At 42.6% G+C, this 16,866-nt stretch overlaps 3 protein-coding genes across 3 annotated transcripts in view; all 3 read right to left on the bottom strand.

Annotated features, from left to right (window-relative positions):
- LOC126563720 (neural-cadherin) overlaps positions 1-16,866 on the bottom strand; it is a 678,265-nt gene that overhangs the window by 563,328 nt on the left and 98,071 nt on the right. The gene's annotated exons all lie outside the window — the stretch shown is intronic.
- Positions 3,574-11,479, bottom strand: LOC126560442 (tripartite motif-containing protein 45). The gene is made up of 7 exons (XM_050216402.1): positions 10,614-11,479; positions 10,237-10,457; positions 9,102-9,262; positions 8,297-8,560; positions 5,979-6,555; positions 3,896-4,425; positions 3,574-3,831 (listed from the first exon to the last, which is right to left on the bottom strand). The coding sequence occupies exons 1-7, from the start codon at positions 11,477-11,479 to the stop codon at positions 3,574-3,576; spliced, it is 2,877 nt and encodes a 958-aa protein (XP_050072359.1).
- LOC126564943 (putative odorant receptor 83c) lies at positions 11,993-14,263 on the bottom strand. Its single transcript, XM_050222071.1, has 6 exons — positions 14,036-14,263; positions 13,437-13,969; positions 13,262-13,361; positions 12,433-12,522; positions 12,213-12,368; positions 11,993-12,046 (listed from the first exon to the last, which is right to left on the bottom strand). Exons 1-6 carry the CDS (start codon positions 14,261-14,263, stop codon positions 11,993-11,995), a joined length of 1,161 nt encoding a protein of 386 aa, XP_050078028.1.

Genomic DNA, 16,866 nt, shown 5'->3' with positions numbered 1-16,866 from the left:
CTGTCGCAGGGCAATCATCGGTGATTTGAATATTACATACCGTCAAGGTACGGTGTGTTTATGCTAATGGCATCGTGCCATCTAGTCAAACCAGCCCAACCATGCATATACACACTGTTGCATTTCTCGTTACGTCCATCGATGGCCGTCTTAGTTACTCCACGGTTATTGCCCACGATGTCCGGTGCTCGATTTGTCTGCAATCTCCTTCATCAATAATTGATGCACCGAGAAGAATAACAGTCAGCACCGAGAGCAAGACACCCGGTCATTATCCCGGTGCCAAAGTGAGCCCAAACAACCTCGTCGACGGTTGAGAAGAGTAGATGGGCACGCGTTCAGACGCTGGCACAATTGACAACTGCTGCCGAATAAACTGCAGTGCAGTGCATCTGCAGAAATCAACTTCCGGGCCCGTCAGCAGCAGATGTAGTGTAGGCACGGTAAAGCCAATCTCGGTGCTCCCCCAGATCCAGACGCACATAAATCTTCTGCATCGAATGCGCAGCCCATTGCTGATTGCATTGTACTGTTTGAAGGGTTTCTTGGGACGGCACACGATGGATGGGGGAAGAAGAATTTCATAATCGCAACGCCATCATCTGTCACCGGAACGTTAACAACGCCCGGCTTGGCAGACGGAAAAGGAGACATTTTCTACGGAATCTGCACTTACAAGCCTCTTTACGAAGCACGGCATTCAATCGCAGCAATTGTATTGTGAGTGCAGTGCAGCGTATTGATCGTCAATCTGAGCCCAGCTGTCAGTTCGATACAGTTGCCACTCCATTTTACATTTCAAATCAGTTCGCTTTTTATCGGCTCCACTGTGCAGGCTGTGCAAATGAACTATCGCTTGCATTCGAGGAAGCAGAAATAAATGTGAACAACAAGCTTGTATTACAAATCAAATGACATTTTGTCAACGGAAAACAAAAAAAAATTGCCAAGCAATACAAAACCAAGCCCGAATCGAGCCTTAAAAGCATAACCGGTTCCCTTTCCTTTCAAGCCACTCAGCAACCGCACGAATTGCAGCTTCTTCTAATTGAGCCACAAATCATTTGCCGGAAACTGACCCACTCCCGAAACTGGGAATTATTTAGCTCACAATTTCGGCCACGCTTGCAAACAGGGAAGCATCATAAATTTCGAACCTCCCAATGGACACGGTAAATTTGTGTGCTTCCTCCCACTTGGCGCTCACACACCATCACCATGGACCCACGTGCTGAACGGTACGCAAAGTACACAAACTTCGATAAATTATGCTACATTAAAACGAAACCGAAGGAACGTTCAAAACGAAGCCAAAATAACATTAGAAACGCAACATGGAAAAACATTATTGCGGAAGTGCAAAACAAAAGCAAAACGCGCATAGGGATGGGAGGATGAGCATTTTTTTTTTGCTCCCACCATTCAACGTGACGAGCGTAAATGAGGAAAAACGGAATGTTTTTTTTTTATTTACTGTTCCGTACACCCTTGCCCACTGGGTGGACGTGAGTGGGATGAAATATTTGATCAATTAGTCCCTCGGCGGAATCCCAATCATTTTCATACCGATCCACGGCTTCAGCAGCATTCGATAGTGCAGCAAAAACCTTCCGAATTGGCACTGTTTTTGGCGGGAAAAAACATGGAGAAAACAATGGTTGAAGTATTAAAATTTGTTTCGTCTTTTGCTCAACTACCAGCAGAGGTATTGGGCCAGTACTGAGACGGACTCTCTTGGTTTGATTTTGTCAATCCAGTGCTTGAAGAGACGATTTGGACGAGATTTGATAGCCCGTTGCAGGTTTATGGTGATCGGTGCCGTTACAGACAGGGTCATCGTTGGGCCCTTGCTATAAAACTAAAATTTAAAGTATTGACTCTTTAACCTATGTTCTCCATTACAGTTCTTTGTTGATGTCAATATATGTTATATATGTTGTCCTGTCCTCTGTATATCCTAAGCGCCAAAATAAGCTCAGCTAAAGCTTGTTGCTATGATATCACATGCATTATTTTCAAGCTGAAATGTTCCATCTATAGTAATAAGCCGGTTTTTTTATTCTTGTAGGACGGCCAAGCGATATTAGTAGCCGGCATTTTCAGAGCAGAAATTCGCAGATTTTGCCTCTAATTCAAGTTAATTTTCATGGTCGTTAGCAAAACTAAAACATGAGTTAGGATTAAATTTGTATCAAGCTAACACCAGGCTCTCCAGGAATAGATAATTAATAAGTATGATTTGATTCGTACTCGAAGCAATCAATAAGGAACTTTTTTTTTTGCTGCTTTCATATTTTAATAATTGCTTTGTCGAAGAGAATATGATGGACAACTTCATGATTGTAGTAATACCTTTACCGTGCACTGAAAAAACAAGTTGTTTGCCATCTATTGTTTATTGCATAATAAAAATGTACTTTTAACAGTGAATTAAAAATAAACTATCATACAAACATCAATTTGACTTTGTACTCATTGATAACAACATGAACCAGTACGCAGCGGTATATTGCCGTTGGCTTACAATACCATTAATCTGGTAACATTCTCCTCCACATCAATTTACCTCGCTCAACAAACAAAACTCTGTATCACACCATAATCTACCCATTTGCAGTAGTAAATATTAAATCAAACTACTGCCCTATTATTTATTGATGCACGTTGCGCCAAGTACCGTGCTCCGATGGTATTATTTATCACACTCCAATCATTTAATGCTCGATGCGCTAAATAATCTGAGCTAAGCAAACAAAAAACTTGCAGTCAAAAACGAACTAGAATCGACTAAATCAATTACACTTTTTTACGCTCATTTCCCCCCCCCCCTCCCCCCTTCTCCTTCCAGTCATAACAGAAGTCGAACAAATTTGCCAAGTGCTCATTTGATTTAACGTATTTACTCTGTACTCATTGTGGATTCCGTTTTTTTTTTTTTGTGAAAGCCCTTATCCCACCGTGCAACAAAACCAACTTTCCGATGGTCCTCTAAACGCTTCGCCTGTCACAATACGGGACGGAGGATTGATAGTTTATTTCCCTTTGTTTCAATAATCTATTGGGATGCATTTTGGGAATTGCGGCTTTTCTGGATGGTGGATAATAATTCTTGCCGTATCGCGGGACACGTATTTGGTCGGCTTGAGTGCGACACATGCCGAAAGTAGACAAAACAAATATGACCGGGTATACTGGTGAACAATGAACACAATTTATTGCATTAAACTCGTCGTACGCGAAAGCATTCAGCGGACAAACTCGTGTGACTGGATCACACGCGTTCATAAAGAACGAATGCCGCTACTCGACTGGTGCTATCTGATGATTTGAAATAAGAAATAGGACTTAGTTTGTATTTTTACGAGTATGCGTGTGCGTGCGTGTGTGTGTGTATGTGTATGTAAAGAAAACACTATCGGGTGAGCTTTTCCGAACAAGTAAACTTTCCCCGCTGGCCTCTTTTACACATGCGCCACACAAAATCCGAACACGAACACCGCGAACCGCTTTTTCATTTCGTTAGGTTTATAAATTTTCCCGCCAGATGGCAGATCGGGTCTTCACTTCTTCTTTTTATCCTTTTCGCTGTGTATCCTTCCCGGCCGTGGCCGTACAGTCGGAGTACTCCTGCAGACTCCCGCAGCACGACCAGTGGCGCTGTCCGGGATGGCCCTCGTGTCCGTGACCGCAGCCTCGATATCCTCCGGGCATGATGCTTCCACAAGCGCACGTACCACCGCCCTTGGAACCACCGCTGGAACAGAACGAGCAGCAATGATACACACCGTAGTGAGGCCTTAGCTTGTGAATACGCAATACAACTGGACATTCCTGCAAAGTGCGACAAGTCAAACATATTACCCACACGCATCCGAGTACGGAAAACGCCACACACCTCCAACATTTTCCCATCGACAAACAGCGTCAGATGCATTACACCGGGGCGTGGTGGGACAAACGTCAGCCCGTAGGACCCATCCCGATTATCAACGATAGCCATCGCAACCGAGTGATCGTCGTCGTCTCGAAAACGGAGATCAGTTTGCACGGTAATGCCACCGTGCCCGAGGCGCCGACCTTCGTAGTCCCGCACTACCAGCGTCAGCTGGACGCGCTTGTGTGCCTTTAGTGTGGCCAGCTCGCCTGCCGAATGTTCGATGCCGCTTTGCCGTGGGTCGGCTTTCTGTGTGGTCACAATGCCAAACAATGGGACACCGGTCTGTACACGTACGGTCGGTGCTTCCTCGTCGGCCAGAAACTGTATCGTATCGGTTACGGTGCTATCGAGCGTTCGGGTCGGTTTGAGGCATTCCTCAAACCGCTTCAGTAGTATGCTGACAAATAGTAGATTTTCCACATCACTACCCTCTGCTAGCAGTTCCTCGGCAAATTCGATCGCAGCACGAGCATTCTGGGAACGACATTCTGTGGAAAATGGAAAATGGAAGCTACATTTAAAATACGTTACGGTTATCGATAAAGAAGCAACTAGTGGGTCCAGAAATCACTGCCGTACTTTAAATCGAGAAATGCTGTATGTTTCAAAACTGGAAAAAAGTATTTTATAAACTGATTTAATTCAAATAAGCATGGTAGTTACTACCTTTACGAGTAGCTAAACCAATTTTCATCGACTTGAAATGTAAATCTAGTCTTTCTATTAAAATATTTTTGAATTTTTCAAACCTGGTAGAACATTGTTTTAACAATTATATTTTTAAATACTATTATTCCTGGTGACCGGGGGATTTTCAAAGTTCATTTTGTGGGTGTGTGTTGAATATTACAGAAATAACATAATTACAAATAAAGGTTCAATATATTTACGTCAATCACAGCATCGTTGATTCCAGCGATGTGGATGATATCATTTGCAAAAACCTCCGCCTAAAATAGGAGTATGTAAATCGTTGTACCTAAGTACCTCATTTGGAACTGCGGTTTGTATTGCTTGCTGCATCATTATCCATGCTGAAGCGACCCTAGGACATGAAGCGAACCACGGTTTCATCCAAAGAACAATACGCGCACTTCGGAGACGATATTCTTTGCGTGTCGAATAGATTAGATGCATGCGTTATTTTTTTAGTGAGCAAGAACAGGCCAAGCCAGGTGTATTAGCCTGCACTTTTATTGTATATTCTTGGAATTCGTTATTCAATATCGATGTAGAACTAAGCAGAATGTTAAGTTCCTCTTCTTTTTTCGCACTACAACCTCAAAGTCCGATTGTCCAGCAGGTGATGCAAAGATTTGTAACGCTACCGTGTAGGTAATTGAACCTAAGCGCCAAGAAAATAAACTTTTTAACTTAAAGTTAAAGTTTCAAACAACTGATCGATGTATTTTTCTATTAGTTTTCATTAAAGCAACTCAAATAATTCTTAGAAAAAATATTCAGATCAACAAGTATTAAAGAACTAAAACAAGAAAATGACAGTCGAATGAGCTTTTTACATGATCTCTACACAGCTGATTAACATAAGAATTCACTGAAATAACTGTGCACTTTACACTCCTCCACTGAACATTCGGCATACACACTCATTAAACAGTAATAAATAAGCCTTCCTCAGTCATTACTAACAATTATGAACATGATCATACAAAAAACAGGTACACTGCATAATGATTCGTACAATTAAAAGATACTCACAGAAAACAGGCAATCAAAATGTATATCCTTAAATTACATACAACTCCATTACAAATTACTCGACCGTTTTCGTCCAAATGGTAAAAATAAAGTTTCGCAGAAAAACGGTTCACCCACCTAAATGGGTTGTTTAATTACAGTTTCATTTTACGTCATTCCATCACTTTACTCTCACCATTGTATCGTAACGGCATGTCTCACATGTCTTCTGAACGTTCCGGGCAAATGGTTTCATTTGCCCGGACAGTCACCACCGTCACGCGGGAGTTGGTTAATCTTCAAATTTTGCAAATTGCTTCTCAACCCGTCCAAAACTTCTTACCTAGGTCCAGTTTCTGTGCCATAATCATCTCCATCTTTGCCTGACGGATGTTACCGATCTGCTCCGCCAACGCACGCCGATGCTCCTCGAGGGCGGCCACGTACTCGTCCACGAACGCATCCACCTCCTGCTGGACCGCCTCGCAGCGACCGTTGATCCGCACGGTCAAATCGTTCAGCCGTCCGACCGACTGAAGCGCATAGTCCTCGAGGGGACGCGTCTGCTCGATGGCACCGCGCACAAAGCGTCCGTACACTTTGCCGGCCCGTGCCACCGTCGTGCAGCGGTGGTCCCGGTGCAGCAGCGTACTACACTCGCCACAGATCACCTGGTGGCAACTGGTGCAGAATAGGTTTAATTGATGTTCCGGATGCATCGGACATTTAATCGAGCGCGGCACCGGCTCCGACTCCCCCGGGACGCTGGTTGCCCACCGCTGGGGCCGAACTTTCATCAACTCGTTCAGCCCGACGCCAAGCCGCACGATACCGTGCGAGGCCGTGCCGCGTTGCCGCCTGTGCGCTTCCTTACAAAAGTTGCACAGCTTCAGGGCACACGTTTGACAGGACGCAGTTGCCTGCTGAAAATCAATGCAATAGTTACCGGGAACGCAGATGCACAGTGGTTTCAATTTGTTTTTGTGTTTCGTTGTGTCCAGCGAATTTGTAGCCGGGCGCCAGTCGGCCAACGTTTCGTGGCGTGGGAATGTGGAATAAAAATAAAAAAGCGGGGAAAATCGAATTAGTTTTTAACTCGACTAAGGCGCGTGAAAATTGAACCATGAGCAAAACACTGTTGCGCATTTCGCCGTTGGATGGAAGCGATGGATTCCGAAGCCGGGGATTTAGCTGGTTCGAAAGAGATGTGAAATATAATTCCATAAAATTGTACGTTCAAGCTCGGGCTGACGGAGAAGGAAAAAAAACCACGGCAAAAAACACAAAACAAATGGTGACAAATATCGCGATCGGAAAAGGGGGTGACGAAATTGAACCGAGAACAGTATCGCGGTGTTAGGGGTTCGGTATTGCGGTTGAAATTGGTTCCGCTGACCGCTGACCCCGTTTCAATGAAATTGGATTGCGAGTGAAGTGATGATGAAAGATTAGTGGTTTAGAAAATGAAATAAAGCTTAAGCGGACAGTGCTTTGCCACAGCAATAACAAGTCTGGCGGTTATAAGTTTTCGAGATGACTTTTCAAATTTATTTGGTTTTTGTTTGTAATTTCTTTTTAATTTTCAAACATTTTTAACACTTTCTTTACTACGCTGTTGACTTTGAGAATCAGTTTTGGTCGAAAAAGCATTAATTAAACAACTTTTCCTACTAGTTTTCTCGAGAAACCCGAGCAAATATGAATAACTAACGGCAGGCTGATGCAAACATACAATTAGATGACATTTCTTATTTGGCCGGTTTAATATGGAATTAGCAAACGCTGAACCGAAACAGCTGATTTCCATAAACTGAACGCATGGTTCCACTATATGTTTGCAAATTTTCTCAAAAAACTTGCTTTATTGACGATTTATTAAAAAAGCTCCACTTAGTGGTTGAAGATTTCCATTATATGGAACGAAACTCTGTAATTTGCTGTACATTCAAAACATTTTTAGGAGTTATTCAAACGTGCCAACGATTGAATCTCCTTAAAACCAGTCAATGATGAGTGTTGTTTTTCACACTGTCATTAAAACAATTAGAATGATATGTTTTATTGAGTTTGTAAAAAACTACCTGCCCTTACAACCATTCATAAACACAATCTGAAGCACATTCGTGGAAGAATATTTTGATTTTCATTCAAATCACTTTATAAAATAGCAACGTGTCGCTTTTAGCATGCATATCTATGTGTGGAAAGTTTCACAAATTATTTTTCCTCACAAATTGTTTGCCAATAAACAGTTCAGCTCTATTCTCTTACAAAAAACCAACAAGTTAGCGTTGGACCCGTAAACAAAGTGGTACTGCGTGTAAATATCTAGAACTCGTTTTCAAGCAGCAATATCCTTCACATTTATCAACAAAATAACCTACAAAGATCAACAACCACAAACTGCCCGTATGGTAAATGGGTGCAACAAATAAAAACACAAAACCGGCAAACATAAAACTTCATGCATTGAATGATAAATGCCAAAACTTTGAGCCACTCACTCCAATCCAATCCAATCCGATGTTTTCGTTTCACCCTCGGCGCATATCACATCCGCTCGGTATGCACCCTTTCCCCATCATGGCACCATGGGACCAAACAAGGTGTAAAACTGATATCCTTTTTCCAGGAATATTCCCCACGTCATGTATGACTTACCGTAACCTCGTCAGAGCATAACTCGCACAGCGCCAATGCGATTGATGATGCACAGCTGGTGGGCGAGCCGGGCCGGGAGGAGACCGGAGACGGCACATGCTGCGAAATGATGTTCTCGATTTTCCTTGCGAGCACAAAGTGCTGCGGCAGTTGGCCAACACCGCCCGGTCCGGCCGGCAGCTCCGTCGGATGGTTACAGGTGGGACAGACGAGAACTTTTTCGCTGTCACCATATATTACCTTGGCCTTAACTTTTTCCCTGCCCTGCAAGCGGTAAGAGAAAACGCGGATGGGTGAGCATCGGGTAAGACACATGGTAGGGACGTAACAACTCGCTGATCGCTCTCGTAGCACGATACCGTTGCTGCCTTGGAAATATGCTTTTGAAGGATGTGCCTGGTAACGATGACACCTGCTTGGTACCGGTGCTTTCCAGAAATATGTGTTCACCCAGAATGTGTGTGTCATCATTGCTTTCTTTGGACGACACTACACCGCATAAAGTGGAGCGCAAATTGAGAGCTATTCATTTTGTGCGGATGAGCTTTAAACTATACGCTGCATGTTACACGATCACTATCCCCATTTTGGGTATGTCTTGCACAGCTTGGATCAAACGTAACACAACCTAAGTAAGGATTTTTTCTTTTGCACTTTTCCTTAACATTGTAGGAACAATCATTCCATATGCTTAGTGATTGCTTGTGAAACAAAACCCCACAAAAATCTATTAATTTACTGCATTTTGGTGCAACCTGCAAAGAAACGCACACAAGCTGTGTACTGTCAAGGTGAAAGTAACTACCTTGTCTGTCTTTACCGGCGATCGCAAACAGTTTTGCTCACGAAAACTCTGAAAGGAGGCGCGCAGCTGGTCGAAACGTGACTCCCCGATGGTGCCAAACAGTGAGGGAGCGTTATTGTTTATCGCTTTACCATCTTCGGCGTCTTTTTCGTTAGTTTGAACTGTATCACAATAAAAGAAAAATGTCACTGTTAATAATCTTTGATCGAAAAAGCGTAATAGGCGCAGCTAGACAGGAAGTGAAGTCATTGATGAATCCTCATGTTGGATGAGCAGACGACAGTGCTCAACCGTGACCGGTATTGCTCATTTCTGCAGCAGGTCCAAACCAAAAAGTAACTATGAAATGCTTGGGGCGGCCTGGTGGCGTAGGCGATAACGGAGCCGGTCCTTATCGGCAAGACCGGGGTTCAAATCCGATTACGGTTACGGGATACGACTCCCCCCATAGTGAGGACTGTTCTATTGAACTACGTGCTACCGGCAAGTCTAGCAAGCCATTCGATGGGCGGCCAACATGACTTTAGAGAGAGTTCGTTAAGCCAAGAAAAATAACTATGTAATAATCTACAAAGAATAGATAAATCGGTGTACTAATAAATTATTCTATCAATTGTGTTTTAAAAATTATACAAGTCACGAGGCACCTACATAAAATAAACAGCAGAACAATACATACATACATTTAAAAAAAAACATAGAAATACAACCACAGAAAGAAATGAGGAGCACTTCAATCACACCAAACTAAACAAGTTGACACACAAACACACTAATTGTATCCACAAATCACATTCAAACAACTAATTATACACATCCACGGCAACTTTTTACGTGAAAATCACACAACAAAAACCCTTCAACTATTTGTTTATTTTGTGCCAAGCGATAGTTTGGCCACGCTAAAAGCAACGGCAAGCGTTACACCAACAAAACACACCCCCGTCACGACGAGACAAGTGCTTCGACCGAAGCCATACCGATAGCAAAACGTGCTCCACATGTGGCCCCAATAAATCTTTGCTTATCGAAGTCACACACAAGCCCACGGACGGAGGCGCATCACACGAAACAACACTAACACACAGACGCTAGCCCGGAGGTTTAGCCTTTTTAACGGCCCCCTCAAACTTACGGTCCCAATCGAAGCTGGCACTTTCGTTGACGCGCTGCCAGAACAGTGCACTGTCCTGGCCGTGCGTGACCGACGCTGCTGCTGCTGCTGCCCGTTCCAAACACGGCCGGCAAAACGTGTGCAGACAGTCCAGCACACGTGGCTCCCGCATCAGCTTCTGGCACAGCCCGCACCGGAACTTTTCGGGCAGAAACTCGGTCGGAAAGTGGTCGTAGATTGTGCTGCCATCGGAAGGTAACGGCAGCTCGTGCACGAGAACGATTGCCGGTTGCCGGGACGTGTCATGCGAGAAAACGGGTGAACGAGTGGCAAAACGGTGAAGTAAGTAAACATCAACGAACCGACCAGTAAACGACCGCGTCCCACTAGGTACTCACGATATCTCATCAAATTTATGTTGTGCCCTTCGTGGGCCACCCATCGATGCCCGCGAGCTGACCGAGGCCCTTGATCCGTTGACATCCTCCGGGCGTGCACCTTCGGACGGTATCATCATCAGCATCATCTTCACCGTACCGGTAGCGCTGGTCGCCGCCACCGGTCCTGGACGTTCTTCACACGCTAGCCCGGAGCAGCCACCCGGAAGTATATCCGGATGTTGGTCCAGGGCGAGCTGCTTATCCATCTCCGATTGATTGCTGTACGCCGAGCTACGCCGGAGGCTACTCTTCCGTGGACATTCCTCCCCGGTGGGACTGGCTGTGTTTGTGATCATTTTCTCCGTAGAAAGAAGGTAATCTCCCGCGGCCAAACATTTCCTAGCACGGTTCGTACGTTCCGCCGTGTTTCGCACACCTAGCTGCTCCGGGGTTAGATTAAAAGTCAATTTCCCACCACCCTTGGGCAATGATTCTAGCATCGGTTCCGCTCTTGTCGAACCAATCCCGTTCGTTAGCACAAAAACGGACGCTTCAACGTGCTCTTCCTGCAACCGGACATAGCGTTGCACTGCATCGGGCCCATCACGGGCGGGCGTAGGCGATCTGGGCGAACTGGGCCGACCCTTGACCGATGGTGGCCGTTGGTCATGGCAATCGCTCTCTTCACCATCGGTATCTTCACTTGCCCACGGTGCATGCACCGTGACGGGCGCATCCACTCTCGTCCGTCCGGTGCAGCGTACTCTCGGGGATTTCCTTCGCTCATCTTCCGCCATCTCCCCGTCCGTTGTGGTGGTGGAGTCAGCGTGGGCAAGCATTGACTGATGGCACCGGCTCGGTGCGTTCGGCGTTTCACGATCCATTAACAGTTCCCAATCCGCCAAGTGCACCACACAAAGCTCAACAACAACAACCAAACAGCCGTTTGTAGAGACGACAAAAAAATAACTCAAGAGCAGGAAGCGTCTGACGGACATCCATCACCACTGATCAACATTTCCCAACTAAAACTCAACGTTTTTCGACCGGTGCGGTAGCCCACCGGTATCGTTAAAACACACTTAGAATACCTGATAATTGAATTAGTTCTACAATTGGTTCAAGCGTCCACGGTCACATACGCTAAGCGTTATGGTGGTAAGTGGTGAGCGATGCAGGTGATTTGTTCTACCGACTGCCCTTTACCTGGATGTGCATACATTTTCAAAAATGATTTGAGCTTGAATGATGTTTTGAATTTTGATTTGTCTAAACATTTGTCAAAATAGGTGTTCTTAGAGTGCTATCGATTAATGCAACTATTAGTGCTCGTGTCACGCTAGTAAAATGTCGATTTGATTGAGTACATTCATTTACTTTTCATTCAAAGTCATGTATTATCCAACGTACTGCAGAACCATTACGAAAAACTGGTACAAGCCTCTTAGCACCTACAATGAAAGATCAAGAATAATTTCAAGTACTGTACTATTTAACAATTAAATTCGTGCGCAAATGCACTCAACCCGGGCTTTCGCAATGATCGTCAAACATTCAGTGAGCTGGAAAACTGACAGCATTCGTGCATTTTTCAACCTACAATATAAAACTACTTACAGACATGTATGCCTCAAAATTCATTGGATGAAATCCATACGCTGTAAACATCATGGGACGCTGTTGTCTGGCCATGAGAAAGCAAAACTCTTTTTGTGCCTTCGCTGGTAACTTATACCACGGCATCGAGATTATTTTATTGTACATTTCATCAATCTGTGAAACGTATAACATAGTCAATTAGCAACAGTAAACCTCACGAAGGCCTTAATAGACCAACCTTAAGCTCAATGATATTTCCAACGAGAAAATAGATTGAAAGTTCCGTAAACATAACCAGGAAAAAACAGTACGTAGGATACCAATCTGTCTGAAATTGAATGATTCTTGATTGAATTAAATTATGAAATGAAATGATCATAAATAATTATAATGTGCTATTTAAGATTAATAGGCGTAGGCTAAAGACTAGTAAGATTAAAAGCTGCAATGGTAAAGTTTTTAACGTTCTTTTAAACAATTGCAAAACGGATAAAATAATATTTAAAAAATTACAAAAACTGCATCCACATAGCATAACTTTAGCTCATTGACTGCTTCCACAGAAATGATTTAGGGTTTCAAACCAAATTGAAAATAATTTTAATAACAATTCAAACATTGTATTTACTCCTATTTTCTACAGGTTTGGTTCCTATTGTCGTCAATGCAAATACGGAATATGAAATATTGTTTGATCAAGAACTTGATAAGCTTTTATTCAAAGCCTATTTATACCTAAAACCTATTTATCGATCAGAAAAAAATGCTCAATTGCAGTGCACAGTTGTGTCCAAATTAAGTAAACGACCGAAAACTGTCTTTATACGATCCCGAAACCCCGATAGTTTTTCCGCAGTTAGAACTGATTATTCAACTAACGTGGTATCTATAACATCGTCTTTAGTGCCGGTGGGCCTGAAGCCGGTGGGCCAACAAAGAAGAGAAACGTTGTAGTGGAACCAGCTGTTAACGTTTAAAAAACGGGCAGTACCTCGTTAAACTCAAACCTCGAGCAAATTTAAATTATACCACTTCCGACAGGCTCATAAAGAAGAAAGTGGACTTACCAACGCTACTAGCAGCATACAATCGCATAAGGTAAACACACCCAACGTCACCTGTGCGAGGCATTGGAGTCCTAAGACGTCTTCTGCGTTGTTGAATATACTAACCAAAAGACACAACAGGTTTCACCGTATAAGGAATCCAATCGAGAACGTACGAAAGTGGTTTAAAACTCACCTGGTTGCCAGCTGATGATCGTACAAGCACTGTGCCCATATTCCTCGTACTTCTGGCCTGTTTGTATTATCCTGCATTGGATCATTTAACATGGATTCCAGTTCTACGAGATGCAGTATGAAAATATCTGCTGCCGCCATTGCGTACATTCCAAACATTATGTACAAGAAGTCAGACAGTATTACTCCCATTACACCGTTTACAATGAGATTTAGTTGGAACAACAAATTCAGAACGTATCCTGTAGTGGTGGTAAAATCAAGGTACGGTAGCTCGTGGAGCAAGAACGGCACTGCTATTCCTATTGTCCAATAGGCAAATAAAGGATACAGCAGAAAGATGACTGCTGTAACATTACATACTAGGCGCATAGTTCGATAGATGATCCAAAGGTAGCGCCCGGTTCGATCGAGTACTGCAACTTCTTCCTTCGTTCCATTCTGATATCGTTCCAGAATTTCACGCTCTATTGTTTCTGTGAGTAGCATTACATCGATTCCCTTTGTAAGTGCTACGAAAAATTTCACGTAAAGCTACAAACGAAAGTTTGCAAATGTCAAACATTTTTCTTCCTCAAAGAGTATGTTTCAAACACATACCTGTAGAGCAGTACCTAGTGTAACGAGAACTTTCATCAAATGAAGTAAATCAGCTCTGTACTTGACTGCTGTAAATACAGTGCTGATGAGGTAAATAGCCATTTGTACCGAAAGATAGCACGATGCTGGTAGAAATTTTCCCGGAGCCGTCCACATTTCCACTCCTATTATTTTCGAGAAAACGATCAACGGTTTCAAAAGTGCACGAAAGCTTTCAACGGTAGCCATTGCTGAAGTGCTTTGAGTATCACTTAAGATCTTCTGGAGATGATCTTGTTTTGTCACACAAGCAACACTTTCCCAACTAACTTATCCAATGTACCAATATGATTTACTAATGGCAATAAATTCTCTCGTGATATAACTTTTCACTTCCATTTTATTCTTGAGATGGGTGGAATCAACAGTTGATTTCCATCATTATTTATGAATAAGCGATCGGAACATCTGCAATCAAAGCTGTATGGTGAAAAGTTTCATTAAGCCATATTCTGCTCACATATTTTATGTGAGTCAATTATGACTGCAATTAAAGCCATGGGAGACAATTATACAAATTCATGAGAATTTTTTACCAGGCATGCAGTAGGTGCTGTTTACGGTAACATTGCATCTAAATTATTAAGATTTTAGTAGAACTTGATAATGTTACCTAAATCGGTAACACATCAACAAGCATCATTGTTTACAGAGTTATCAAAATAGAACTATTTCTGTAACTTTCACTACTGAATTATTAATTCAATCAAGTATGTTTTCACGCGAACTTAGCACAGAAATTAAAGCAGTGAGTCTTTTGTCTTCTACTTGGTTTAGTGAGATCGTACTGGCCATCGAATGGCTTATTGCACATGCTGATACCACGTAGCTGGATGATTAGTGTTTACTACAGAGGAACGATCCGGATGGGATTAGAACTATCTGGCTTAGTGCGTTTTTATCATTTATGTAATAATTTCATTTTTTGGTATGAATGGGACCATTTCTAATGGAAACCAAATACAGAACGAGGTATTTTATAGGAAAGTAACTGAAAGGGATAATTCGTGTCAGAGGTGGCAGTGGCTGTCGTGTTACTTATACGTCTATTTTGCAAAATAAAATCTTCAAAAGATCTTCTTTTGCAGATGGTTTGATGTTTAGTACATGGTTTTAACCAAATAAGGACGAATTAAACGGTGATTATAACCAGTAAACACTACGCGAAGCTCAAGAGTCTCTTAGCGAGTCATCACAACCTACTTGTAACAGAAGCCAAATTTCTCAGATTCAGGCTCAAACTTACCAATACTATTAGCAGCATACAATCGCATAGGGTAAACACTCCCATCGTCACCTGTGCGAGGCATAGGAGCCCAAAGATGTCTTCTGCGTCGTTCAATAAGCTAACAACAACACAAAACACACTTCATCGTACACAGAATAAAATGGAGAACGAAAAAAATTTTGTTTTACTCACCTCGTTGCCAGCTGATGATCATACATACACTGTAACCATATTTCTCGTACTTCTGACCTGTTTGTATTATCCTGCACTGGATCATTTAACATGGATTCCAGCTCTACAAGATGCAGTATGAAAATATCTGCTGCCGCCATTGCGTACATTGCAAACATTACATACAAGAAGTCCGATAAAATAAGACCCATTACACCAGTTACGAGAAGATTTAGCTGGAACAACAAATTCAGAACGTATCCTGTAATGGTCGTACCGTCGTAATACGGTAGTTCATACAGCAACAATGGCATCACTATTCCTATTGTCCAATAGGCAAATAAAGGATACAACGTAAACGTTCCAGTAGCACAACTAACTGTAAGGCGCATTGTTCGAAAGATGATCCAAAGGTAGCGACCAGTTCGATCGAGTACTGCAACTTCTTCCTTTGTTCCATTCTGAAATCGTTCTAGAAGCTCACGCTCTATTTTCTCGCTAAGTTTCTTTAAATCATTTCCCCTTGTAAGTGCTACGACAAATTTGAAAAACAGCTGAAAAATGATATTTTCTAATAATCATCATACTTTCCTGCACTTTAAGCGTGTTTCAAACATACCTGTAGAGCAGTACCTAGTGTAACGAGAACTTTCATTATATGTCGTGGATCAGCTCTGTACTTGAGTACTGTGGATACAGTGCTGATGAGGTAAATGACTACTTGCACTGAAAGATAGCACGATGCTGGTAGAAATTTTCCCGGAGCCGTCCAGATTTCTACTCCTATTATTTTCGAGTAAACTATCAACGGTTTCAAAAGCTCACGAAAGCTTTCAACGGTAGCCATTGCTATTGAACAACACTTAAGATTTTCTTAAGATAAAATCTTTTTTGTGACAGAAGCAACCCTTTCCCAGCTTACTAATCCATTGCGCGGTGAACAAATGGCGATAAGGTTTCCCGAGGTTTAGGTATTCCGCTTTCATTCTATTGTTTAGTGGGGTGGAACCAACCGTTTATTTTCGCCATTCGGCATTATTTATGGATAAACTATGGATTGGAACATCTGCAATCAAAGCTGTATGGTGAAATGCTTCATTACTCATATGCAAACTATACATGACTGCAATTAAAGCCATGAAAAACAATTATCCAGATGCATGAGAAATTTTTACAACCAGTGCAATAGGTGCTGTTAAAAGTAACTCATTTTTCCCAATCTAGAATCAAAATATCCTTCAACTTCACCCTACAATTAACGTTCTTATGTTGGTGTTTAAGAAAATTGTGCAACAGTGTGAAGAGCGGCACCACGTTAAAAATAAAATCTATTTCAACCCATTAAATGTGTTTGTTGTGTTTGAATTCATCTCTGTCTCTGAAAGCTTTCAAC

Source organism: Anopheles maculipalpis, chromosome 3RL (assembly GCF_943734695.1).
Source record: "Anopheles maculipalpis chromosome 3RL, idAnoMacuDA_375_x, whole genome shotgun sequence".
In the NCBI taxonomy this organism is placed as follows: domain Eukaryota; kingdom Metazoa; phylum Arthropoda; class Insecta; order Diptera; family Culicidae; genus Anopheles; species Anopheles maculipalpis.
This window is presented reverse-complemented; position numbering and strand designations above follow the sequence as displayed.

Coding starts and splice junctions, on each gene's coding strand:
- LOC126560442 (XM_050216402.1), bottom strand. CDS start 11,479: ATGGATCGTGAAACGCCGAACGCACCGAGCCGGTGCCATCAGTCAATG. Junction 9,263..10,236: donor TGCCAGCTTCGATTGGGACC/GTAAGTTTGAGG, acceptor ATTGTGATACAG/TTCAAACTAACGAAAAAGAC. Junction 8,561..9,101: donor CGCCGGTAAAGACAGACAAG/GTAGTTACTTTC, acceptor TACCGCTTGCAG/GGCAGGGAAAAAGTTAAGGC.
- LOC126564943 (XM_050222071.1), bottom strand. CDS start 14,263: ATGGCTACCGTTGAAAGCTTTCGTGCACTTTTGAAACCGTTGATCGTT. Junction 12,523..13,261: donor GTATGCTGCTAGTAGCGTTG/GTAAGTCCACTT, acceptor ATTCAATTTCAG/ACAGATTGGTATCCTACGTA. Junction 12,369..12,432: donor GAAATATCATTGAGCTTAAG/GTTGGTCTATTA, acceptor TACGTTTCACAG/ATTGATGAAATGTACAATAA.